The 27,625-nt window shown below is 53.5% G+C and overlaps 1 protein-coding gene across 1 annotated transcript in view; it reads left to right on the top strand.

Annotated features, from left to right (window-relative positions):
• Positions 1 to 8,260: 8,260 nt before the first annotated feature.
• The window catches only part of RPS6KA2 (ribosomal protein S6 kinase A2), a 355,183-nt gene continuing 335,818 nt past the window's right edge, over positions 8,261 to 27,625 (top strand). The window contains exons 1-2 of the mRNA XM_047859631.1: positions 8,261 to 8,564; positions 15,981 to 16,040. Coding sequence (XP_047715587.1) covers positions 8,502 to 8,564; positions 15,981 to 16,040 — 123 coding nt within the window. The 5' untranslated portion in view covers positions 8,261 to 8,501. The remainder of the gene's footprint in view (positions 8,565 to 15,980; positions 16,041 to 27,625) is intronic.

The following is a 27,625-nucleotide window of genomic DNA, read 5'->3' as shown; positions in this document are numbered from 1 at the left end:
AGAGCCCGACGAGGGGCCCGAACTCACAGACTGTGAGATCATGACCTGAGCTGAAGTCGGGCGCTTAACCAACTGAGCCACCCAGGCACCCCAGGATAAATCATTCTTGAAAAACTAGCCCAGTGATACAAAAGGGGCATTTGCTTTTTTTTTTTTTTTAATGCCTTGCCAGCGCTCAGATCAATGCACAGGTCTCGTTGGTCCTGCACATGATTTTTTGTCTCCCTCTGCCACTCCTAACCCTCTGAAGCCTCAAATATCCCTCCGTTTAGCAAAGACTGGACCGAAGACTGTGAACCAAGCACTTTGCTTGACTGCAGAGACGTGCAGGACAAGACGTCCTGCCCCTGTGGAGCGAAGGACAGAGGAGTCACCTGCTGGCAAGCTGTTTTACTTGGATGGTTAAAGAATCAAGTCAACGGGAATGCAAGCTGGTGCAGCCACTCTGGAGAACAGTCTGGAGGTTCGTCAAAAAAACTAAAAATAGAACCACCCTACGACTCAGCAATTGCACTACTAGGCATTTATCCACGGGATACAGGTGTGCGCTTTGAAGGGACACATGCACCCCCATGATTATAGCAGCGCTATCGACAATAGCCAAAGTCTGGAAAGAGCCCCAATGTCCATCGATGGATGAATGGATAGAGAAGATGTGGTTTATATACACAACGGCGTATTATTCGGCAATCAAAAAGAATGAAATCTTGTCATTTGCAACAATGTGGATGGAACCCCAGGGTATTATGCTAAGTGAAATTAGTCAGAGAAAGACAAGAATCATATGACTTCACTCATAGGAGGACTTTAAGAGACAAAACAGATGAACATAAGGGGAGGGAAACAAAGATAATATAAAAACAGGGAGGGGGACAAAACAGAAGAGACTCATGAATATGGAGAACAAACTGAAGGGGTTACGGGTGGGAGGGGGGATGGGCTCAATGGGGGAGGGGCACTAAGGAATCTACTCCTGAAATCATCGTTGCACTAGATGCTAACTAATTTGGATGTACGTTGTAAAAAATAAAAAATAAAATTAAAAAAAAACCCAAGAATCAAGTCAGAGGGGAGAAAGACCACTCGACAATTCTGTAACCTTCCCTCTGCCCAAATCAACGTGTTTTGTGGATGCCTTGTAAAATTACCTTAGCAACTAACTGATTATCATTTATTAAGCACTAAGCTCCTTCAGGTCTGCGTCGGGTGTTCTGGTGAACGCGACGTGACTTCTCTTCCAGGATCGTGTCAGCGCTTAGCTTTCTGCTAGGAAACACTCCCACTGCTCGCACAGGGGTGACAGTGACCGCACAGTGAAGCTGTACGGGCACCTGCACACAGGACAGCTCCATTCTCCACCAGGCGGGGACTGTCATTTGGCTCCTGACTCGTGTGGCTTCTGGCCAAGCCCGTCTTCCAGCTGGTGCTTTCTCGGGGTCTTCCGAGCTCCCTGACAATCCCAGCCTCGAAAGGGGTCACCCTGGTTCTGCCCGCTACCTAGCCGTGCGGGTTTCTGGGGCGAGCGGACGCTGTGCGTGGATCCCAGTTCACCTTCGCATAAAAGGAATGTTACTGCACTCTTCCAGATCAACCAGGGCAAGTGAGAGGACACAGGTTTGTTTGGTTAGCAGCAGGCTGTTAGTTTCATTGGTCTAGTACCCTAAGGGGTATCTTTCCATGCCTTTGCTCTGTATAATTCTGCTCATATCTCAAACATCCATATAGAAATGGGTAAGCCTGTCATTTTTACTGTCTTAATCATTCCTTCAGTCAAGCACTTCATGAAAATACTATTTGTTTTCTCAAGACCACGTGTCAAGATGAGCTCAACCATTCTGTTCTTACATTTTCCTAACAAGATAAGGTTTATCTTTAAAAATTTTTTTTAATGTTTATTTATTTTTGAGACACACACACACACACACACAGAGCGGGGGAGGGGCAGATAGAGAGGGAGACACAGAACCCGAAGCGGGCTCCAGGCTCCGAGCTGTCAGCACAGAGCCCAACGCGGGGCCCGAACTTACATACCGAGAGATCGTGACCTGAGCTGAAGTCGGATGCTCAAACAACTGAGCCACCCAGGTGCCCCAAGTTTCTGATCTCAGGAACAGTGACACCATGACCTGAGCTGAAATCAAGAGTGGGATGCTTCTCCCACGGAACCACGCAGGCGCCCCTGCTCACCTGAGTGGTAACAGAGGGGCCCCGGGGTGCCCCAGCCAGTGTCTCTCAGATGACGTATGGCTTTGAGAAAATGGCAAAGGCAGCATCTTTCAGACCGTGTTTTGTTCGTGTGTGTTAGTTGAGGGGCTATATGATTGGCCTCGTGAGATCTGAGATAAATTTTGGAGCAAGTAGGTTTGGCTTGAAGCCGAATGTATTTAATTTAAATAAATACATTCTGATTCGCCGAATCAGAGGGGTTCAGCATTTGTCTCACGATCTCCCCGCAGGACCAGCGAGTTATAAGCCTCCCCGCCGGGAAAGCTGCTAAACACCATGCAGGCTTTTTTTTTTTTTTTTAAACAAGATTGTGCTAACTTCTGGGAAGTGTTATATGTGGGCAAATACAATGAGGGAACTGCAAAGGTAAATGTAGATGTGTTATCATTTTTACTTCCTTCCATATTGTGTGTGTGTGTGTGTGTGTGTGTGTGTGTTCTTTCTTATCTCAGGTGTGAGGTTCACGTGATCGGTAGGTATTTGTCAGGGCCGTGTGTGTCCCTGCAGGAGACATCTTTGGGACGCGCAGGGAGACCTGGGGCCCAGCTGGTGGCGGCCGAGACATCACGGGGCTCGGTCACATCGACCTTCCTCACCTGTGAGATGAAAAATTAGCTGCAGGACTGCAGACAATAGCTCCTTCTTTAAAAATGTTCTCCTAGCTTATAATTTACTTTTTGTGGTGAAGAGACGTGGTTTACTCTGTTCTCGGCCTTTTTTTTTCCTTCCTTGTGAATGATTTCTTTTGGAAAAAAGCTGCTGTTATGGCTCAGTGAGCCACGACTCTGTTGTGTTGGAGATGGGGCCTGGGGTATTTCCCGCCAAAGGGGCTGATTTGGATTCCAACGAACTTTTGTGTCTTTCTGGACGGGCTGCAGCATGTTAGTATGTAAAGTGGCTTCTGGAAGCCTGTTAGCCGCCAACTAAAGCGACGTCCCCTGTGCCCTGGCCAGTCCCCATGGAAGGAAGATGCAGACTGGGGTCTCTAAGCAGCAGTTTTCTTTGGGCCTCTGGTTCCTGTGGCATGCACCGTGCTTTCTGAATAAGTACAGTCTCTCCTCATTCTCCGCTGTGTGTTTGCTTGGGCCTCCATGACAGAGGACCACAGACGGCATGGCCTCCCCAAGAGAAACTCGCTGCCTTCTGGTTCTGGAAGCTGCGAGCCTGGGATCCGGGCGTCGGCAGGGCCGTGCTCCCTCTGAAGGAGCTGGGAGATCCGGGCTGCCCTCCCTGCTGCTGGAGGCTCCCGGGCAGGTGGCAGAACTCCACCTTCCACGGTGTTCCCCGTGGGTGCCTCTGTGTCCACACTCCCCATTCAGAGGGACACCAGCTGCCGTGGGTGAGGACCCACCTACTCCAGTGTGATCTCACCTTAGCTAAATACAACGACCTGACCGGAAACTCACTAAAATGGAGTGGGGAGGTTGGGTGGGGGGTTCTCACGCCCTACGGTTTGAACTAGTAGTTGTAGACCCAACAGGAAGAGCCAGACCAGACCCTACACGGACTTGACCTTGCGCGCTTCCTCGTCCCTCGACTGCTCAGCCAATGAGAAGCCGCCACACTTCTGCCAACTTCCGGTGGACCTTCAGTTTACGACAGCCCGCCCACTTACTCCTTTCCTCCGCTAAGAAGTGTGCCTCTCCTTTGTCCTCCAGAATCCCCTAGGGTTTGGCCAGAGCTCATTGTCCCAGGTGGCAATTCTCCTTTATTCCCGAATAAACCCGTCTTTGGCCGACGGAGTAACTCGTAGATTTATTTTGCAGGTTAACGCTACAAGGACCCGATTGCCAAATAAAGTCACATCCTGAGGCGCTAGGCTTAGGATCATGCCATGTGGGCTTGGGAATGGGGGAAAACACAGCCCCATAACAACGGATAGCATGAGTCTTGTTAAAATTAATTTGGTTTCGAGGGTCTGGAAAGGTTTTGTGACATTCTGGAGATTGGAAACGCCCAGGCCAGTGATCACTCCCCTAGAAAAATTAGTACTTCTCTTCCTTCCATCAAACCCTTCCAATGTATCAACTTGCAAAATGCAACGGCCTGGGATAAACCGTGTGGGTCATTTAAACATGCCCATCACAGCACGGAAGCCTTATCATCTCCTCAAGCACCAGATGCCTCGGAGTCAGCCGGGGTCCTTTCTCTCGGATCCCGCCCCATATTCACACGCACTGTTTCTGATGAGAAGATGAACTTCAGACAAGTTGGGTCTTAGTTGCAGAATGGGGCCCGAATCAGATTTCCCGATTCCCACTTCTGGTCTCAGGAGGATTTGGTAGCGGAGACCCACGGGCTGAATGGGCTCTCTCCCGCCCACCTCTCCTTCCTTCCAGGGCGGTGGACACACGGAGTTCTCCTGGTTTCATTTACTCAGGAGAGTGACTTTTCATGGGGGCCACGTTTCAGTGTGCTTGGTGCCAGTCCACACCTCTCATGTTGAGAGAGGACTGAGGCTGCCTCCCCTTTGACCTCACGCTTCCCTGTTGGTTCTTCCTTCCAACTGGTCTCTTGGCTTGGGGCGAGGGCCCTTGAGGGCAAAGCATCTCCTGATGGAACCGAAACTACCCCTTCGAGCATCAGGACTGAGCTGAGCCAGCAGGACCACCCGGGATCACTGGGAGACAAGCTGCCTTTGACCTTCACTGCCCACCTGCACAGACCCACCTCTGCCCCACGTTCTCCTCGAATACACCTGCAAGTATCTTCGGCACTTTGGAGATCGTCTTTGAGACGCCAGTCGGCCGTCTTCCCGGAGCTGGCCTCCCTGAAATCAGTCCCTTTCCTGTTTCTCCATCACTCCTTTCTCTGCCTTTGGGAACCTGGTGTGTTTGGGGCCCCGGGACCAGGTGCTCGTGGGTCCCTGTGCCCCGGCTACAATTTCACGATGATTCCGTGGCCAGGGTCTCTTGAAATACTGCTTTTAGTCCATAGGGTTGGCTTCACGAAAGACTCATTTCAGCAAGTACTCTTCAACTGCCTTCTCTTCTTGGAAACTGAGGCTTGTGGGTGGCGTTCCTGGAAATCAGCCTTTTGAGGTGGTGTTCCTGTTGAAAAAGCTGTTCGAGCTTTCTTGGGATTTAGTTGGACACGCTTCCCCCGTCACTCGTGATTTCTTGAGTCCTTTATTTGAAGCTTTATCTTTTTAGGTATTTGGATAAAACCATCCTTTCCTTTCAGAAAAGTTGCCTTTCTCTTCTCTAATTGTCCACGCTTCCTAATTGCAGTGTGAGCTCTTCCAGATGCGGCCAACCCTTTTCCTGGATCGGTGCGTTTTTAAAGTTGTCTTTTCTATCTGACTCTGCGTTTCGGCCTCGCAGTCTGTTTCACGGTCCTCTCCGTTCTCTGTCCAGTGCGCCTGGCACCGTGTCTGGGCAGGTAGTCCCAGGGAAGTGACACGCGCTGAGAAACCAGTGCGGAGGTGATTCACTGAGGTGGTTGTTCGTTTTTCGGTAATAATCTTGGGTGCTTCAGGAGGCCACGGTGCAGAGCGATTAAGCGCGGAGAAGTGGTTCCAGAGCTCCCAGATTATGTAAACTCTCGGATCCCTCCAGGGCCCCTGGCTCCTGTGAAGCAGCTAAATGCTGTTCAGCCCCTTTATCGGTGCCACATTTGCATAGGTTAAGACGACCTCATGCTACGTTATGAACCATAGTTTCAGCAATTCCCAAGCTATGCCTTGAATAATAGCTCTTTTGTGTTTGGTGACAGCTGATTGTGGTAGGGTTCTAGCACAGGGGCCAGAGGCTGGTCCCAACTCACTTCTTTCCCTCCATAGTCCTTCCCCCAGATGAAAGGGCCGTTTTTCCCTTCAGTCTGCCTACCTCAGAGTGCCTGTGGAAAATTCTGGAAAGTACAAGTTTTAGGAACACCCAATGAGGAATTCAATTCCACTTCCCTCCCCACTGCTTTAAGGGGCTTCATGTTTTCAGTTCCTCAGATGAAAAGATCTTGACATCTCGTCAGCGCTATTTTTTAGGTCAACCATTTCCCTATTGTTGTTACATAAATACCATTTCATGTCATCAGTCTGTGAGCCTATTATATATATATTTTTTTAATTTTTTTTTCAACGTTTATTTATTTTTGGGACAGAGAGAGACAGAGCATGAACGGGGGAGGGGCAGAGAGAGAGGGAGACACAGAATCGGAAACAGGCTCCAGGCTCCGAGCCATCCGCCCAGAGCCTGACGCGGGGCTCGAACTCCCGGACCGTGAGATCGTGACCTGGCTGAAGTCGGACGCTTAACCGACTGCGCCACCCAGGCGCCCCGAGCCTATTATATATTATGTTATATTATAAATGACCTTATATTATGATGAACCCACTGGAACCCTTCACTCTACTAGCGAATGTCGACTTTGAAAACAAACAACATGATTATTTTTATTTTGAACGGACTTAATTCTCAAGACCCTCGCTGGGCTGGACTTAATTCTCAAGACCCTCGCTGGGCTGATTTCGTACAAAGAGAAAGTGACTCACAAATCAACACACAATAGGATGCAGCCTCTTCCGTTAACTCTGGCTCTATTCTTTTAGCTCTGAATTGCAAAGTATCTGGGATTTGGGCTAGTTCGGGGTGTGTGTGTGTGTGTGTGAGTGTGTGTGTTTTGTCATCGAGTGGATTTCTTAGTGATTTTATAAAGACGAAAAAGACAAAGGGATTGCTAAGTTTTGGAAGCAGTACGCCTTTTTCTTGGATGTTTTTCTCAAACATCAACGACTCCGGAAGCAACACTCTGTTGCATTAGACTTTAACACTGTTTTGCCCAAAGAGGGAAGCAAACGTCAGATGAGCATTCAGGGTCTGGGAGCTGAATGCCCTTCACTCGAGGGCAGAAATGGAGTAAGACAGAAGCAAGGAGAGGGAAGGAGAAGGAGCTGGGGACGCAAATGTCCCCTGGAAAGGTGTTCCCCCGGTGACCCCTGTCTAGACGCTGGGGTCCCCGTCCGCAGTTCCGGGCCTGCGCAGTGGGCGGGGGCCTTGGGGGAGTCCTTCCCTGGGAGCCCCAGGACGCTCTCATCTGTGAAACTGGGTGGTTTAAGTCCACATTAGGTGGAAGTTAAACGGGAACATGTGCGCGACGCGCCACATTCTTCCTGGAACTTGGTGAACGACTGACACCACACTGTCTGACTTCGTCTTCCTGCCCCCAATCCCCGTTCCGACGCCCACGGATGCTGTTTACTCCCGCACTTGTCCTGTCCGCTCGGGGACCGCCGGGCCGCCGCGTGGCTGGAACCCGCTGGGGCGCCCTGTGCGGTCACGGCCGCGCCCCGGGTGTGTGTGTGTGTGTGTGTGGGGGGGGTGTCCCAGCGCTCGGGAGGGGGCAGGGCGGGCGGCCCGGAGGAATCGCGGGGTGGGGGGAGGGGACGCGGCTCGGGCCGCCGGGTCCGCAGCGGTTCCCGGAGGCGAGGATTTTCTTCAATATTCGCGCAGAAGCTGCCCGTTGCATCCGGCTTCCTGCCTGGCGGCCTGGTGCCCGGCTCACGGGGCCTCCTGGGGCTTAGGGGGTGGCGGGCAAAGGAAGGGGTGCGTGTGTGTAAGGGTGTGCGTGTGCGCGCGCGCCGGTGTGTGGCGCGCCGGGAGGGAGAAGGGCAGAGCCTGCCGCAGGGCCCCCTCCGCGCCTCCCCTCTTCCCGGCGCCCGGTTGCTATGCAGTTTCTATGGCAGCGGCATCCTCAGCCCCAACTTGCACCCATCATTTAGAGCCAATTAAGGTAAAATAGTGGGGGCAGGGAGGGAGGGAGTGGCGGTGCAAGGGGGAGGGGCGAGGCCGGGAACCGATCTGAGGCTGCTGGTGCAGATCCGAGGTTGTCTGCTCCGGTCGTCGGCCCGGCCCGGCCCAGCCCAGCACACAGCGCGGACCCAGTCCAGCCCAGCTCAGCACAGCCCAGCCCAGCCCAGTCCAGAGCAGCCCAGCACCACCTGGAGCAGCCCAGAGAAGCCCAGCCCAGCCCAGAGCAGCACAGCACAGAGCAGCCCAGCACAGCCCAGCCCAGCCCAGAGCCCCACAGCCCAGAGCAGCCCAGCCCAGCCCAGCAGCGGAGCCCGGCCTGGGAGGGCATCCCGGCCTGGGAGGGCATCAGACTCACCGCTCAGCCGTACTGCAGACCCCTGCCCACCCCCGGGACCCTCTCCCCACGGTGCCTGCCTCTGCCCGGGCGCCGACTGTCTGTCTGCCCGCCTCTCCGCGCTGTTCTGTGCCTCTGCTGCTCTTTTTCCTTACCGTCAGTACTTGATCGGAGGGAAAGGAAAGTTGTAAGAAATGCCGATCGCACAGTTGCTGGAGCTATGGAAGAAGATCGAGGTGGAGCCCATGGAAATCGAGGTGAGTCCCAGAGAGGGGTGAGTCCTGAAAAAGCCTCACTTAGGACTGAGTGCGTATTTAACAGAAGGGATGCTTATTCGCTGGGGACTACTGGGTGACAGAACCTTGGGTGTTGAGTGCGTGTAGAGCTGTGGATGTAGAGTCCTGCAAATGCGTGTGTGTGTATGCGTGCCCCCCCCCCACCCCACCCCACACGGGGCACTGAGTGTGGTGCAAATGTACGCGTGAGAGCTAACGTGGTGAAGAAAAAAAATCGTCGCCCTTAAACCAAACTTCGGGATGCTTCTTGAAGTCTTCACAGGCTTCCCGACTCATCTGCATCAGTTTGGTTTTCCTTCAACAAGTGGCTTTACGTTGTGAGAATTCCATTTGCTGCAGTCTAGGCTGAGCCAGAAAGCCAAACTGTGGTGACTTAAGAAACAGAAGGCAGGAAGATCTTGCAGTGTTAATAGCCCGAGCGTTCGAATAAAGAGGAAAGAGAGACTCATAAATCTGGAGAACGAACTGAGGGTTGCTGGAGGGGTTGTGGGAGGGGGGGAGGGGCGTTGGGGAAATCTACTCCTGAAATCTTTGGTTCACTATATGCTAACTAATTTGGATGTAAATTTTAAAAAATAAAAAATAAAGTTAAAAACAAAAAACCCAAAACAAATAAAGAGAAGAGATAATGAAAGGGTCCGTGGCCCCCTCCCCAGGGCTGGCTGGGAGGCAGCACCTCTGATACTGTTTGGCTACGGGCTTCCCTAGGGACGTGGAACTCTCTGGAAGCCTGTTCCATGGAATTCGATTTGCTTAATTTGAATTATGGATGATCAAGGTGCATTTTTCTGTGAGGCTCAAGTTTCTCAAAGTTTTGAATTATTAGACGTACCTACTGAATAATGAGACGCACCTGTACTGCTCCTAGCTACTCAAATTGCTTTCACCCATGGCAGATTACTAACTTACTAAATGTTTACAAAATGCAAGCTTTAATTTTTGCCTTATCCCCCATCTCAGCGTCAGGTCTATAAATTCTTCTCTTAAATGTTATTTGTTTTTATATTACACACTCTCTGTGGAGATATCCACGCAATTTTAAACCGAATGAGACATTCCGTTTTAGAAGAGAATTTATTTAATATTTTATATTTAATGCTTTTTGGGGGAGCCAAGCTAACGTAATGCTTGCGGTCTGTGGATGTTCCACAGACACGGTTGGGCACGGCGTAGATATTCAGCCTTTTTTTTTCATGGAACAACATTGCCGTTGCTGCTGGTGACAAGTAGCTGAGCCTAGAGAGAGGACATCCCACAGCTCTTTGGGGTCATTGACTGTTCTGTTTGCACGTGATGGTGTTCTTGGCGTTGAAGACCGCGCCTTAGAAAGAGCCTCTCTCTCACTTACATTTGGGGGGCCGAGGAAGGGCAGGAGTGAGGAAGTGGAGGGGCTCGGCAGACTTCCTCCCCGGGCTCCGGACTGGGCATCCGGCCAGTGACCAGGGCTCCAGGGAGCAGCTGGTGTTATTTCTGAAATCGATTGAAATGGACCAGCAATGAATATACCTGTGTTATTTTCTTTTCAGCTTATTTATTTATTTGGAGGGAGACAGAGACAGCGTGGGTGGGGGACGGGTAGAGACAGAGAGAATCCCAAGCAGGCTCTGCACTGTGAGCCCAGAGCCCGATGTGGGGTTTGAACCCATGAACCATGAGATCACCACCTGAGATGAAACTGAGAGTCGGGTGCTTAACCGACTGAGCCACCCAGGCGCCCCTATACTCATGTTATTTAAAAAATACATCATAGGGACTCCTGGGTGGCTCAGTTGTTTGAGTGCCGACTTTGGCCCAGGTGGTGATCTCACCCTTCACGAGTTCCAGCCCCACACTGGGCTTGCTGCAGTCAGCACAGGGCCCGTTTCGGATCCTCTGTCCCCCTCTCTCTCTGCCCCTCCCCTGCTTGAGCTTTCTCTCCAAAAAACAAAAAAACATTAAAAAAAAAAAAAAAGGCCATAGACACCGCTGCCTTGCCACCCCTTTTAGAGGGTAATTTAAAAGTCTTTGAGTTGATGCATATGCAGCAGCAAATCACAAAAATTTGATAAAATTTTCTTCCTGCTTCCTAGTTAAATGTTTTAGGATGGTTTATACCGTACACAGTATGTTTGTTAAAATGGAGCATCCAGTCCTATTTCTCTGGAACCCAGAAAATCAGAGCTTTTTCTGGAAAGATTGAACCAGAAGAATTTGTCCTGAGGTCCTCTGGGTCCTGGGGAAACCTATGACCCACCCAACGTGTGAAAGCTATCCACTGTGGGACCCCCCCCCCCACACATTAAATCTATCCACCATGGGACCCCCCACGTGAAATGTATCCACTGTGGGACCCCCCCCACGCACGTGAAATCTATCCACCATGGGACCCCCCCCCACGTGAAATCTATCCACCATGGGACCCCCCCCCCACACATGAAATCTATCCACCGTGGAATTCCCCACGTGAAATCTATCCATCATGGGACCCCCCCACCCACACACACGTGAAATCTTTCCATCATGGGACCCCCCCACCCACACACACGTGAAATCTATCCACCATGGGACCCCCCCTCCCCCCACACATGAAATCTATCCACCATGGGACCCCCCCACGCACGTGAAATCTATCCACCATGGGACCTCCCCTCCCCCCACAAATGAAATCTATCCACCGTGGGACCCCCCCACGCACGTGAAATCTATCCACCATGGGACCTCCCCTCCCCCCACACATGAAATCTATCCACTGTGGGACCCCCCCACATGAAATTCTATCCACTGTGGGACCCCCCCACGCACGTGAAATCTATCCACCATGGGACCCCCCCTCCCCCCACACATGAAATCTATCCACCGTGGGACCCCCCCCACACACGTGAAATCTATCCACCGTGGGACCGACCCCCCCCATGAAATCTATCCACCGTGGGACCCCCCCCACACACGTGAAATCTATCCACCATGGGACCTCCCCTCCCCCCACAAATGAAATCTATCCACCGTGGGACCCCCCCACGCACGTGAAATCTATCCACCATGGGACCTCCCCTCCCCCCACACATGAAATCTATCCACTGTGGGACCCCCCCACATGAAATTCTATCCACTGTGGGACCCCCCCACGCACGTGAAATCTATCCACCATGGGACCCCCCCTCCCCCCACACATGAAATCTATCCACTGTGGGACCCCCCCACATGAAATTCTATCCACTGTGGGACCCCCCCACGCACGTGAAATCTATCCACCATGGGACCCCCCCTCCCCCCACACATGAAATCTATCCACCGTGGGACCCCCCCCACACACGTGAAATCTATCCACCGTGGGACCGACCCCCCCCATGAAATCTATCCACCGTGGGACCCCCCCACGCACGTGAAATCTATCCACCGTGGGACCGACCCCCCCCATGAAATCTATCCACCGTGGGACCCCCCCCACACACGTGAAATCTATCCACCATGGGACCTCCCCTCCCCCCACAAATGAAATCTATCCACCGTGGGACCCCCCCACGCACGTGAAATCTATCCACCATGGGACCTCCCCTCCCCCCACACATGAAATCTATCCACTGTGGGACCCCCCCACATGAAATTCTATCCACTGTGGGACCCCCCCACGCACGTGAAATCTATCCACCGTGGGACCCCCCCCACACACGTGAAATCTATCCACCGTGGGACCGACCCCCCCCATGAAATCTATCCACCGTGGGACCCCCCCCACACACGTGAAATCTATCCACCGTGGGACCCCCCCCACACACGTGAAATCTATCCACCGTGGGACCCCCCCCACACACACTTGAAATCTATCCACCGTGGGACCGACCCCCCCCATGAAATCTATCCACCGTGGGACCCCCCCCACACACGTGAAATCTATCCACCGTGGGACCCCCCCCACACACGTGAAATCTATCCACCGTGGGACCCCCCCCACACACGTGAAATCTATCCACCGTGGGACCCCCCCCACACACACTTGAAATCTATCCACCGTGGGACCGACCCCCCCCATGAAATCTATCCACCGTGGGACCCCCCCCACACACGTGAAATCTATCCACCGTGGGACCGACCCCCCCCATGAAATCTATCCACCGTGGGACCCCCCCACGCACGTGAAATCTATCCACCGTGGGACCGACCCCCCCCATGAAATCTATCCACCGTGGGACCCCCCCCACACACGTGAAATCTATCCACCATGGGACCTCCCCTCCCCCCACAAATGAAATCTATCCACCGTGGGACCCCCCCACGCACGTGAAATCTATCCACCATGGGACCTCCCCTCCCCCCACACATGAAATCTATCCACTGTGGGACCCCCCCACATGAAATTCTATCCACTGTGGGACCCCCCCACGCACGTGAAATCTATCCACCATGGGACCTCCCCTCCCCCCACACATGAAATCTATCCACCGTGGGACCCCCCCCACACACACTTGAAATCTATCCACCGTGGGACCCCCCCCACACACACTTGAAATCTATCCACCGTGGGACCCCCCCACGCACGTGAAATCTATCCACCGTGGGACCGACCCCCCCCATGAAATCTATCCACCGTGGGACCCCCCCCACACACGTGAAATCTATCCACCATGGGACCTCCCCTCCCCCCACAAATGAAATCTATCCACCGTGGGACCCCCCCACGCACGTGAAATCTATCCACCATGGGACCTCCCCTCCCCCCACACATGAAATCTATCCACTGTGGGACCCCCCCACATGAAATTCTATCCACTGTGGGACCCCCCCACGCACGTGAAATCTATCCACCATGGGACCCCCCCTCCCCCCACACATGAAATCTATCCACCGTGGGACCGACCCCCCCCATGAAATCTATCCACCGTGGGACCCCCCCCACACACACTTGAAATCTATCCACCGTGGGACCCCCCCCACACACACTTGAAATCTATCCACCGTGGGACCCCCCCCACACACACTTGAAATCTATCCACCGTGGGACCCCCCCACGCACGTGAAATCTATCCACCGTGGGACCGACCCCCCCCATGAAATCTATCCACCGTGGGACCCCCCCCACACACGTGAAATCTATCCACCATGGGACCTCCCCTCCCCCCACAAATGAAATCTATCCACCGTGGGACCCCCCCACGCACGTGAAATCTATCCACCATGGGACCTCCCCTCCCCCCACACATGAAATCTATCCACTGTGGGACCCCCCCACATGAAATTCTATCCACTGTGGGACCCCCCCACGCACGTGAAATCTATCCACCATGGGACCCCCCCTCCCCCCACACATGAAATCTATCCACCGTGGGACCGACCCCCCCCATGAAATCTATCCACCGTGGGACCCCCCCCACACACACTTGAAATCTATCCACCGTGGGACCCCCCCCACACACACTTGAAATCTATCCACCGTGGGACCCCCCCCACACACACTTGAAATCTATCCACCGTGGGACCCCCCCCACACACACTTGAAATCTATCCACCGTGGGACCCCCCCCACACACACTTGAAATCTATCCACCGTGGGACCCCCCCCACACACACTTGAAATCTATCCACCGTGGGACCCCCCCCACACACACTTGAAATCTATCCACCGTGGGACCCCCCCCACACACACTTGAAATCTATCCACCGTGGGACCCCCCCCACACACACTTGAAATCTATCCACCGTGGGACCCCCCCCACACACACTTGAAATCTATCCACCGTGGGACCCCCCCCACACACACTTGAAATCTATCCACCGTGGGACCCCCCCCACACACACTTGAAATCTATCCACCGTGGGACCCCCCCCACACACACTTGAAATCTATCCACCGTGGAAATCAGAAGCTGGTTTTACTTCCCAGTTTGTCCATGTTTTATGTTGTATGACATTGAAATAAGTCACATACCAAGAAAATGGGCAGAACAAATGGACAACGTGTGGCCTCTGAACGCCAAACTAAATATTACCGGATCCTTGCATGTAAAGCTCCGTGCCCTTCGTAGGAGAAGATCGGCTGTGGGGATGGTGCTTGTGACTCCATGATTCGCTTTTACACAAATTTAACGTGACTGACGACCAGTCTTCCGGTGGAAGTGACTCCCGGATTCCAGCTTTATTCTGACTTGGGTGCCGCTCTCCCCTCGGCTTGGTGTTCTCATCTGTAGCCCGAGGGCCTGGCCCGGGTGGGGCTGGAGGCTGGCTGTGCCGGGGACGCTGTGGGTTTCACACAAGCGTCTTGCCCCCACACACAGGCCAGGGGAAGTTCATCTGGCGGTCGGGGGAAAGTATTTGCAGTTTTATGAGTTGTTTTCACGTGTTTCGGGCCGTGTGTTTTACCAGTTAATGAGGTGTATTGACAAGGAGACACGTGCTAATTAAAAACTGGGCCCTCCATAAGTCCCTGGAGAATCTGGCCTTAAAAAGCAGCAGCGTGGTGGGAATCGCTTTCGCAGGCCTCCCAGTAGCTGCTTTCAGCAGGTTCAGGGTGGCCAAGGGCATGCCCTGGGGGGGGGGGGGGGTTGCAGAGCAGAAAACGGGAGATAGGATTGAGTGAAGGGGGCAGAAGCCCACCCCCAGGGTCTGGCTGACCCGTGCGTTCCTTTATTGGAGTTCTTTGGAAGCAGTAAGCGTGACCTTTCTTTCCCGGACGTCATCATGCATTAAAGGAAAAGCCCCTGTTTTTGAACAATGCAGATCAAATAGGACTCCCTGACAGGTCACGGTCCGGTCTGGCTCGTACAGTGACGTTATCTGATGGCCGCTAGGTAAGCCGCCGAGCCGGGTGTGCGGCGGGTCAGCCAGCTTGGGGGTGGGCAGCGTCTGATGCTCTCGACACGCTCCACACGTGTGGACACGCTCCACATCCCTGCTGACATGTTCCCGACCTGCGTAGGGAAACTGAGGCCCACGTTAAGCAAGGTTCAGGCCCAGAGCCTCCTGATGAGGCCTCATCCTGCAGAAACACTCTGCTTTATGTGTCTATGGGCCAGGAACTTCACTCTGTCTGGTTTAAGTCATTTCCTGAGCTTCGGCCGAGACTGATTTTATTCCATTCGAACAAGAGTGGTCCAAACCCCCTCCCTTTGTCACTCCTCTGTTTCCAACTTCTCTCTGTCAGTGTCTGAGCCCCATCTGAATCCACGGCCCCCACCTCGCTGGTCAGGGAGTTCCGTAAACCACCCGCTTCTCCTCTCGCCTGTGGCGTGAGTGCGGCTGACCCAGTAGCCTGGTTACTCAGATGGTTCCAATGGAGTCAGGTGGAGATGTCCTCTTGCACTAATACGGAAAGTCTAGTTTGCCCGTTGTCTCGAGGACCTGTGGGATGCTGTTTTCGAGAATGTTGTCACGCTAACTCTCTTCCGTGTATGTCTTTGTTATCAGACCCCCGAGGAGGATCTTAACCTGGACTCGGAGCCCATCGTACAAGATACCGTGGAAGAAGTAACTATACATGTTTTATTCCAGTCTGGTTATTTGGGGGGGGGAATGGTGGGGTGGGGTGAGGGGGGCAATGGAAGTTTGAAATTAATAGCCCGTGAGCAGTTATCGTGGTGAAATATGTGTCTGCACGCATCCACCTGCACAAACACGTTATGTGCACGGGTGTAGGCTGTGTGTGTATTCTAGTCGATTTCCCTCAACAGGGACACACAGAACATAGGGAATGAGAAGAAAAATCACAAGCCAAGGAAAAAGTCCCAGCCGTTGGGCATGGACTTTTCCAAGGGGGAGATGATGGATTTAAAGACGGGCATGTGGGTAACACAGCCTCTGACAACGTTTGGGGCTGCGTTTGGGACAGCAGAGCGAGGACGTGGCCGCTGTCCCCGGAGCCAGGCCGGTGGTGGCTCCTGGTGTAGGTCAGCAGCCGAGGGGGGTTCGGAGGGGAGGCTGGGAGGAGAGGTGGGGGTTGGGCAGAGGGTGATGCCCTGCAGGGGGGGGGCGTGGAGTGGCAAAGAGCATTAGGTGTCACCGACTGTGTCAGTCTCGTTTCCACGCCGCGTGGGGCCACGTGCCTGACCCGGGCGGTGGGAAACCGGGCTCGACCTTAACGGAGCCCAGACCTCAAGGGCGTCGTAAGGGACCTTGTGGTGCCAGAGCGCTGAACCGCAAAGGTGAACGGAAGCCGAGGCAAGGAATTCTATGTAAGCAGCCGCGTGTCTGTCGCTGCGAAAGAAATGCCCTCGCGCCCTCCCAGGCAGCTGCAGCCGCGGAGAGTTGACGAGGCCATTAAGAAGCCTCAGCTTCCTGAGTGGCTCAGCGATGCTCCGCTTGGAACCATGGAAGCTGTCGAATTTGCAATTCTGCCGACTTCAAAATAGCTGGCAAGGTGCGATAGCTGGGAGGGGTGGATGCGCGAACGCTGCCGGCTGCACAAACTCGTTTGCTCCGATGCCGAACGCCGCGTGTCACGTCTGTCTAAACGTGGGCGCGCCAACCCGCGTTTCAAGCCCAAGTGCCGCTTGGTGAGTGATCACGTGACACAATATGTTGGTTAAATGAAGACAAAGGGCACAAAGTTGCCTCGTCATTAGCTGGCGGCCTTTCAGTTCTGTGCTTTTTGTTCCCGCTCCGGCAGTGGGCAGCCCGGCTCTGCCCCTTCCTGGCTTTGCAGGAAGCTTCCAGCGTTCTGGAGCAGAACATTTGGCCTGGTGTGTGCATTCCCCTGCACTCCCTGGGACGGGAGGTGTAGCTCTGTTTCTGCCAATTCTGCAGGGGTCAAAGGCTCACTGGACTTCTAGCCAGTGACTTCCCGGAGAGGGTGGCCGGGGGAGCGGTTAGCCGCCCCTCGACGGGTGCAAATAAGGAAGGAGTGCCCTCCTTGCATGTTAACGAGGCCGAAGGCCCAGGGTCGCAGAGAAACCAAGCCGCACCTGGACTGCCACTTTTATTTACGCCTTGCTGGGCATCTGTGGGAAGTTTGATTGCCGGGAACCTTCAAAGTGTTTCTTGCAGGCAGATTCGTGTAGTGCGCGAGCACTGAGCAGTTACGTTCTGGAGCTCTCTACGGCACTGAGCTACAGGTGTGCGGACCGTTCCTTTCGGTAGGCTGAACTGACCCTTTGATTGTGTGATGTGCAATGCAGTTAACAATCTTTTTTTTTTTTTTAATTTTTTTTTCAATGTTTTTTTAAATTTATTTTTGGGACAGAGAGAGACAGAGCATGAACAGGGGAGGGGCAGAGAGAGAGGGAGACACGGAATCGGAAACAGGCTCCAGGCTCTGAGCCGTCAGCCCAGAGCCCGACGCGGGGCTCGAACTCACGGACCGCGAGATCGTGACCTGGCTGAAGTCGGACGCTTAACCGACTGCGCCACCCAGGCACCCCAACAGTCTTTTAAATCATTAGAGATACTTGTTTCCTAAGACCTCCTAGTCTCCAGTTGCCTTACCCTTAACATTTGGGATAGAAATGCACATGGTAACGTGATGCAGAAAAGCAGTAAAATCAATCAACCTCTTTCAAGTTATTTTTGCTGATGGAAAGTACGATACAGCAAGTTATTACCATTTCCTGATGGTAGAAAATCAATTTAACTTTGACTCTTAATATAAATGAAGGAAGACCGTTCCAAACGCATTTTAGGAGTATTCTGAAGGACGTAATGTTGATACGTAGTACGTCGGTGCTGTTTGTGGGAGACAGAAATTTCGGGACAATGAGCTGTTTACCCAGGCTTCTGCCAGTGCTGGGAGCCACACGCAGGGTCGGCCACACAGCGGGCGGGTGCCGATGTCCAATGCTCAGTTACAAGCAAGGACTTCCTTTCTTGTCCGCGTTGGCCTTCCGAGTGAACTGCACAGCCTCTGTTAAGGGTTGATGGTGCAGACACGCGATGGGAATTAGAGTATAAAAGTCTCACACCTTTGGCCAGTCTGACGCGTATGATGATGGAAAATCTTATTGAGGGAAAAAAAAATCGAGTCAACAACAGTTCATTCAATCAATCGATCAATCAATCAAGAATACCTATTGACCTGTGGTTAAAACGTGGTGCTCAGGGGCGCCTGGGTGGCTGTTGGTTGAGTCTCTGACTGCTGATTTTGGCTCAGGCCATGATTGCACGGTTCATGAGATCAAGCCCCACCGTGGGCTCTCTGCTGACTGCTCAGAGCTTGCTTGGGTTCTCTTGCTCCCTCTCTCTGCCTCTCCCTCTCTCTCGCTCTCTTTCTCAAGATAAATAAACTTGAAACCAAAACGAATATGGAATGATGACCAGGCTAGTGCGTGTGCCCTGGAGGCGTGCCGGACCCTCCAACCTTGTGATCATGCTGGCTGATAACGGCTTCTTTACGTGGGAGTATTCTCCGTATAGATACATTGAAAGCAGAGAACACGCTTGGGATATCTCATGTACAAATATCTCCGTGTGTGATTCTCGCTCAGTTGTATTTCATCTCCTGCTCTGTCCAACCTGAAGGAAGGTCTAGAATAAAGATTGCAGGTGGGCTGGAAGTTGGTGCGGGAAGCTGGGTGTTGAAGCCTCACCGCAGGGAGAGAGGCTCCTTCCCCACGAAGTCGGTGTTGGTGCAGGAACTTTGTGTCAGAAGTGCAGAAGGGTGGCTGTTGGTCTCATTTCCCTCGGCACCTCCGAAGTGGGCACCCTTGAGAATCGGGGAAAAACAACAAACTCCAAAGGAAAAAAAAAAAAAAGCCCTTGGCAGAGCCCGTTAGGAAACACTTCTTCAGCTGTATCTTTAAGGGATTATTGGAAGGGGCTGGGGACAGAGGCGACAGCTCACAGTCTTGGGAGGGCTCGCTGAGAGCAGAGATGACCCACGGATGTGTCCGAGGCACCTGTTGTGTGAGGTGCGTGCTCCTGTCCCCCGTCCCCTTTGTGAACATTACATGTTGCAAAGCCGGGCAAAAGGTGGGCATTCAGGACCTACCGAGTTTACAGGCGACATGCTTCACTTCGGTGCACGCCGCGGGGTTGATCCAAGGTGACTAAGTCTAGGTGTCTGGGAAGCCTGTGGGGCCGGCCTCACCACCCGGGAGCCCGTTCGTTAATCTCTGGTGGAAACGGTGTGGTGTGGGGAGGCGGGAAGGAGAGGGCGCCTTCCAGGATGCAGAAGCCAGGCCCCTGGGTACCGCCCAGCCCGCGACGCCCACAACCCTGCCTCATCATTCACCCTCCCGTCCCTGTATTTTATGTTCTATTTTATTTTATTTTATTTATTTTTTTATTTACATCCAAGTTAGTTAGCCTATAGTGCAGTGATGGTTTCAGGAGTAGAACCCAGTGCTCATCCCAACAGGTGCCCTCCTCAATGCCCCTCCCCCATCGAATCCCTCCCCCACCCACCTCCCCTCCAGCAACCCTCGGTTCGTTGTCTGTATCTAAGAGTCTCTTAGGTTTTGTTCCCCTCCCTGTTTTTATGTTATTTTTGCTTCCCTTCCCTTGTGTTCGTCTGTTCTGTGTCTTAAAGTCCTCATATGAGCGACGTCCTAAGATCTTTGCTTTCTCTAATTTTGCTTAGCATGATACCCTCCAGTTCCATCCATGTAGCTGCAAATGGCAACATTTCATTCTTTTTGATTGCCGAGTAATACTCCATTGTATACAGATAATCACATCTTCTTTCCATTCATCAGCCAATGGACATCTGGGCTCTTTCCATACTTTGGCTATTGTTGATAGTGCTGCTATAAACATTGGGGTGCATGTGGCCCTTCCCCTCCCTGTATTTTAGACACAGGTGTTTTTTTTAGGCAAGTTCCTAATTTTAGAGAACAACCTGTGAAAAATATTGGAAATTGGTGTATGTAGAGTAAAACCTTGGCTCGTGAGCAGAATTCATTCCAGGAACACGCTTGTCATCCAAAGCACTCGTATATCAAAGTGAATTTCAAGAACCATTGGCTCAGTTGTGATCATGTGACATTCGGCGTCACGTACGGCTCGTATTGCAAGATGTCGCTCATTTATCAAGTTAGAGTTTATTAGAAATCTTTGCTCGTCTTGCGGAACCCTCCCAGAGCAAGTTACTCGCAATTCAAGATTTTACTGTATTTTCAAAAAGTGCCTAGAAGTCAGGATTATGTTTATTAATAAAGACCATTTTCTTGTTTGGTCAACTTTAGAAACCAGGTCCAGATAAGTTATTTTTTTTTTTAATTTTTTTTTTTCAATGTTCATTTATTTTTGGGACAGAGAGAGACAGAGCATGAACGGGGGAGGGGCAGAGAGAGAGGCAGACACAGAATCAGAAACAGGCTCCAGGCTCTGAGCCATCAGCCCAGAGCCTGACGCGGGGCTCGAACTCACGGACCGCGAGATCGTGACCTGGCTGAAGTCGGACGCTTAACCGACTGCGCCACCCAGGCGCCCCTATTTTTTTTTTTAAAGTTTATTTATTTATTTTGAGAGAGGCAGAGACGTGTGATGGAGGGGCAGAGAGAGAGAGAGAGAGAGAGAGAGAGAGAGGCTCTGCACTGTCAGCATGGAGCCTGATGCGGGGCTCACACTCACCAACCGAGAGATCACGACCTGAACCAAAACTGAGTCAGATGCTTAACCGACTGAGCCACCCAGGCGCCCCAGATAAGTTATTCTCAACATTAGCATGGCTTTTCTTAATTTCCTCATGACTGCTGGGGTGTTGCCCTCTCCTCCCTCCCCCTCCAAGCTTCTACCCTCGGTTTTGATAGAGATTCTGGTGTCTGTAGGGCAGAACAGAGTGTGGGGAGGGTCGCAGCTGCTGAGGTCAGCTGCCACTTGGTGGAGAGCTTTGTGGGGGGATCCACCAGGGGGGTACCGGTGGAGGGAAGACAACCCCCATGGCCCGTCTGAGGATGCTTGAGGATGTAGTTCCGGCCGCCCGGCCCCTGGCCTCTTCTCCGGGTCAGGTGCACCTGTGGGCGGTTATTCGGGGCAGGATGTTCTGTGCTTTCTGAGCATCTGTCAGAGTGACCTCCTTCAGTGCCCTGACTTCCAAGCAGCTACAGCTTGGACCCCTCGATTTCTCCGCTCGGGGGGAGAGGGGCCCGGAGCAAAGCCAGGGGAGAGATTTGGGGAAGCGGGAAGAACCTTTCCTGCTCGAAGGAGAGAGCAACCCAAAGGGTTATCAGAACCCTCGGGGCTAACATCGTGGTAACATCGGGACGTCATCGGGGTCGGGGCTGAGCCACCTGGACCCAGACCACGTGTCGAGGCCAATGCCTCATCTCCTACCTGTCCCGCCCTGGGGTGTAGACAGCGTTCCGTTGTTCCTTTAAAAAAAAAAAAAAAGAAAGGAAGAAAACGCCATCCAGACTGGTGTGAATAGAGATGAGACAAGGATAACGAAGCCTCCGAACTAATAAAGCAATTAAGAGCGGTGCAATTACAGTTTAGAGCGATAGCTAATAGTTTGGAAAAGAGATTGACGAGAAGGTCTTTCGAGCCTGCTTATCATCTTCCTGCCTTTCAAGCGCCTGTCACATCTCCCGAGGCTGGTGTCGCCTACATCACACCCACCGTGTCAACCCGTTTACTTTTGCGGGTCTTCCCGTCTTTCTGTCCAGCCAAAGACAGGCGTCCCTTCTGTCCTTGCAGAGACTCCGGAAAGGGGGACTGGAAACCTGTTTCGGAGGGAGGGTGACGCGGCTCAGCGGGTGAAAATTCCATCTGTGTTTCGACGCGCCACGGAGTAGGCAACGGGGACGGTGACTTCGCGGCACCTTAGCACCTCCTCAGGCGGAGAGGAAGGAAGACGGACCATTTCGTAACGCGGACCGCGCTGCCTCTTCCTGATGTGTCTGTGCTAACAGTTCGCAAGGATCCCCCCCCACCAGACAGGAAGCAGGCCTCTTACCGCCCTGCCGACCTCTGGCGTCCTGGTCATCACGTGGGTGTGGTCACTCCGCGGGGCGGAGGGGGGATGGCTTCAGCTGGTTTCGGTTTCTCAGAGCCTCTTCCTGCTGCCTCTGTAACGCAGTCTGCAGCCGGTACGTTCTGATGGTGCTGTCTCCAAAGACGCGAGGTCTGCTCAGTCAGCGCTCGGGGGAGCAGCACCCTCTAGGCCCCGGGGCACCCGTCGGGGACTGCGTCCTGCTGTCTGAGCCCACCCATTCGGGCAAGCAGAGCAAATTACTCGCACGCGGCACCTCTCTGCGTCCTGCGGGGGGCCTCGCACGGCCTCGGGGGACAGGGCCACGGCCCGATGTGACCCAGGCTACCCGCCAGCACGGTGATGTCACGGATGGTCTCCTAAAGAAAACACCGGTTCTCCCGGCGGATGGTGCTGACCAGTCCCGCCACAGCCAAGAATGACCTGTGTTGAGATGGTTGCTGGATCATGAAGGAAACACCTGACTTAAAGCTGCCGTTCGACCCAGAGCAGTGGGTGGGAAGAGGCCCTGAGGTCAAGGCTGGGGTGTCCTTTAGGGCCTCCTGTGTCCGAGCCCCTCGGCAATGATGGTGCACCTGTCCCGCCTGCGAGGAAACCCAACGACTCGATAAGAACGCTGCCTTTTAGCGTGACTCTGACCTCTGTCACCTTCCGTCCTTCCCACAGCCCGGAGAAGTGGGAGGGAGGGCCGTTCGTTACCTGCCCTCTGTTTTGCAGGAGGTGAAACTGAGGCATCCAAAATGATGCGGTTTGGGGCACCTGGCTGGCTCGCTGGAGCATGTGACTCTGATCTCAGGGTCGTGAGTTCAAGCCTCATTTAAAAAAAAAAAAAGTGTGATTTGCTAAGTATAACCAAGGACCAGTGAATAAGGGAATTGCAAACCAAGGCTCTTCGTGCTGGTGATCTGTTGTTTCTTCTAGAATCACGGGCTCCCCCCACTGTGGTGGGATGGTGGCTGTTTGGCTAATGTGATCGGGGCCCGGGGTCAAATGCCATGGCTTGGTCTTTCCCCCTGGGATTAAAACCCTGTGCCAGGTGCCTCCCTGCCCAGGCTACCTGGGCCTCCCTGGCCCTGCTGGCTCCTTTCTGTGCCCACTCTGGAGGCCTCGGGGGCAGTGTCACCGCGGCCCACACCTGCACCTTCTAGGGCTGCGTGGAATTCACGGACCCTGCTGACACACTGTGGCTCTCTCTCCTTTTTTCTCATCAAAATCCGCTCCCCTGCTCTCTTCAAAGTAGGAAGACACAGAGTTGTTTTCTATGTGTACAGAAGAAAAAAGTCCAAGAATCCCCAAAGCGCCTTATATTCTCTTAATCTCAAGTGAATAATTTGAATGATCATGGTAAATTACTCATGCTCCATAGTAATGCTGCATGTGTGTGGGTAAAATGAAAGTGTGAGGTGGAAAGTCGTGTCGCTCGGCATCCTTTGGGTATTTTGTGGCACTAAAACATAAAACGACGAAACCGTGCTCTCGTGACATAGGTGCCCCTGGGCGCTGGGCATGGAGACCCGGACTCTGCAATTCACGTGAGTCCGGAAGATCTCCGGGGAATCACTAAGACATATTTTCTCCCAAGATGTAGTCCCCAACGCCCGTCGTGCCAAGTGCAGGTTGAGTAATCGTGGTAGCGTCTGCCCCCCGTTTCTCTCCTGTCCGGGTTTCCGGGGGCCCCGGGGAGGGGCGGGGGTCCCAAGCGCCCCAGGATGAATGGAGCAGACCCTTGTGTGCAAAGAAAACCCAAAGAACTCACAGTCTCTCGGGAGACGTAGTTTTGGAAGCATTTTATTGTCTGTTTTTCGGCTTGACGGAAACTCGAATAGGATCTGTTCTTCAGGAAATCACAGCCTGTGAGGAGGATTCAGACACATAGATGCGTATTTCCAAAGTCCTAGGATAAATACCAGAGGGGGATTTCTCGTGTTCTTCTCGACACGATGAGGGTCTCTGGCGGTCGGGGGGCGGCCGGGCTGCTGGCCTCGGGCGTCACAGCCCTCAGGCGCACGTCTGTCCGTCTGTCTGTCTGCAGCCAGCTCTCCCCTCCCTCCGTCCCCCCACCCCCTCCTCCGCTCTCAGCAGATGCCTGAGTGAGCGCTGTGTGCCTGGCACCCGGCCAGGCTCCAGGATTCAGTGACTCAGATACAGGAGCCGGACAAGAGTCCTTGCTGCATAGACCTGACAGTTGAGTGTTCTTGGAAATAAGCAGCTAAATATGACCCTTCCGAGCAGGAGGCAGTGGATGCGGAAAGAAATGGGTGTGGGGCCGCGTCAGCAGAGTGGTGGGCAGTGAAGAAGTCCTCTCCGAGCAGGTGGGGTTCGGGTTGGGACTGGAGTGAGGGGATAGGACAGCTACCAGATCTGGGGACACCTCCAGGCACGGGGCTGGCCCAGCGGCTTGGGAGCTTGGGGAGCCTGGAGAGCGAGGGGACCACGGGGAGCCCAGGGACCATGGGGTTGAGGGTGGAGGGGACGCGGTGCAAGGACCTGGAGACCAGGGGCAGGTCTCTGGGTTTTACTCCAGTTTTTCAGAGAAGCCACAGGGACTTCTAAACCCCCCAGGAGCTCGTGGGGGAAGAGTAGACTCCCCGAGGCTGCTTAGGGGCTGCGGGTGGCCCAGACCAGCAGCGGGTGGGCAGCACAAGACTGCCGGGCCTTCCAGCAGCCCTCTGTGTGGCATTCAGTGCTCCTGTCCACACACCGGGGCTCGAACTACAGATATTCACGCTTGCGGTTCTGGAGGCCGGATGGTGGCGGATGTGGAATACCAGGGGTTCCTTCCTTCTGTGGCTGCGAGGACAGCCAGCTCCAGGCTCCCCCCAGGCCCAGGGTTGCCTGCCGTCTCAGTGTCCCTGGGCTCGCACGCACACGCCTGGTCCCTGCCTCCGTTGTCCCGTGGCTGTCCTCTTACAGGTTCGTCAGTCATACTGCATGAGACTTTCCCAACTCGATGACTTTCGTCCTCACTAATCACATCTGCAATGACCCTCTTTCCAGATAAGGCTCCGTTCTGGCATCCTGTGGTTTGTGATTTCAGCATCTCTTTCGAGGGCGTAGTGCAACCCGTAGTAAATATGATGCTTCGGAAACTCGTTTTCTTGGCTTGACGGGTCCGGTCTCAGAGTCTTCGTGCAGACCTGCTTTTTAGGTCGTGAACTAAAACCCACGGGTGTTCGCTGACTAGTTTCGTGGCAGTCTCTTCTCCCACGCCAGCTGGGCAGTGTGTGGGGCTCCCCCTGGCTTTGGGTGGCCACGAACTCCCGGTGGTGGGGGTGGGGGTGCCTAGCGTGGGATGAGGGAACACTTTTGGGGTGATTTTGCCTCAGGCACCTATCTTCCGTTCGCACAACCCCTACCCTTGTTGGTCCTGGCCCCTCTTAGAGAGTGGCCGTGGGGTATGACGCTCACACGGTATCACCTGACAGAATACGAGTCGTGGTTTGCTGCGGGAACTCGCCTTTCCTCAGCCCAAGGCCCCCGTGCTGGGCCCTCCCCTGACTTGACCGCGGTGTGCCTGGTGGGGGGCCTGGTGCCACCCAGCCCTGTTGCCAGTGCTGTATACACTGCGCACGTCTAAACACCACAGGCCCAGAGCTTTCTGATTGTTATGTTGTCTTGCTCTGCAATTAGGCTCCGTTCTTGGGTCCCCCCCCCCGTATAACCCGAGGAAACCCCACCTTCTGCCACTTTCTGACACCCGACTGGCCCATCTTCCGCCTCTGGTGGCTGTTAACCGTCAACCCCACGGCCGCCGCCTTCCAGGAGCAGGGCGGCCTTGATGACCAGAAGCCCATGTCACCTGCTTGGGCTTCCAGACTTCATTAACAGCACAGCGTGGAGTGGGAATGTTCAGCTTTCTTTTTCCTTTTCTTTCTTTCTTTTTTAAAGTTTATTCATTTATTTTGAGAGGGAAGTAGGAGAGGGACCGAGAGAGAGGGAGAGCGAGAGAATCCTAAGCAGGCTCCATGCTGTCAGGGCAGAGCCCGACCGTAGGGCTCGAACTCACAAACCCGGAGATCATGCCCTGAGCCACAGGGTCAAGAGTCTGATGCTTAACCGACTGAGCCACCCAGGCACCCCTTTCTGTTTTCGTTTATTTCAGCTTTTTTTTTTATTACTTTTTTAATGTGTATTTATTTTTGAGACAGAGAGAGACAGAGTGTGAGCAGGGGGGTGGGGGGAAGGGGCAGAGAGAGAGAGGGAAACAGAATCCGAAGCAGGCCCCAGGCTCTGAGCTGTCAGCACAGAGCCTGACCACGAGATCATGAGCTGAGCCGAAGTCGGACACTTAACCGACTGAGCCACCCGGGCGCCCCAGCTTTCTTTTTAAACAAGGTGAGACCTTGCACTTGATCATTCGTGATTAGTGATGCCCGTGCTCAGAAAGCAGCCCCCTGGTGTGTTTATGAAAAGTCAGTGTGGTCACTACGGAAACCAGAACACGTTTGGTAGTATGCGTCACGAGTGCTGCTGGTGGGAAGTGAGGACCTGGGACTCGTGTACCTTTGTGTTAGCAGGTGTCATGGCGCATTTAGAAATCAAGTGCGAACCCCCCCCCCCCCCCATTTGCGCAGCCCGGGCATAGGCCGTGCTGCCCACGCTTTCTGTGTCTTTTCGGTCGGGGCTGCACCACAGAGGCCCCCGGGGAGGCCCGGCTGTGCTCAGTCCTAGAGGAAGGCAGAGAGGGAAGAAGGCAACCCCCCCCCCCCCCCCCCAACGTGCACACTCGCTCTTGGCCGTGCTCGACAGCCACCAGGGACTTTGATAAAGCCTCAGACCTGGTCCAGTCTGTATCAGTGGGCCTGAGACTCCGCATTTCTAATCAGCCTTTCTCCCAGGGGTGTGCTGCTTCTGGTCTGGGGGTCACACCTTGAGTCTCAGCAGCAGGGAACCTTTAGAACCGGGGCATGATGCTCAGAGTTAGGAATGGAGTAGCTGGGCCGTCTTTGAGAACACTGCCGTTGATGTCCAAATCCGTTTTTTCTCCAAGCAACTGGCATTATGTCATTGGTTTTTGTTGTTGCTAGTATCTATAGTTATTGCTGTCAGAAATATTTTGCTATATATGTGGATAATACAAATTTTATGCAATAGTTCAACTCATGATCTATTCGGAAGGTAGATATTTGTCTTTTTCTATTTTCATGATTACTAGTTTTTTAAGGTTTATTCATTTTTGAGAGAGAGACAG

The sequence above is a fragment of the Prionailurus viverrinus genome, chromosome B2 (assembly GCF_022837055.1).
Source record: "Prionailurus viverrinus isolate Anna chromosome B2, UM_Priviv_1.0, whole genome shotgun sequence".
Lineage (NCBI taxonomy): Eukaryota > Metazoa > Chordata > Mammalia > Carnivora > Felidae > Prionailurus > Prionailurus viverrinus.
The sequence above is the reverse complement of the archived record's forward strand: the minus strand, read 5'-3'. Positions and strand labels throughout refer to the sequence as shown.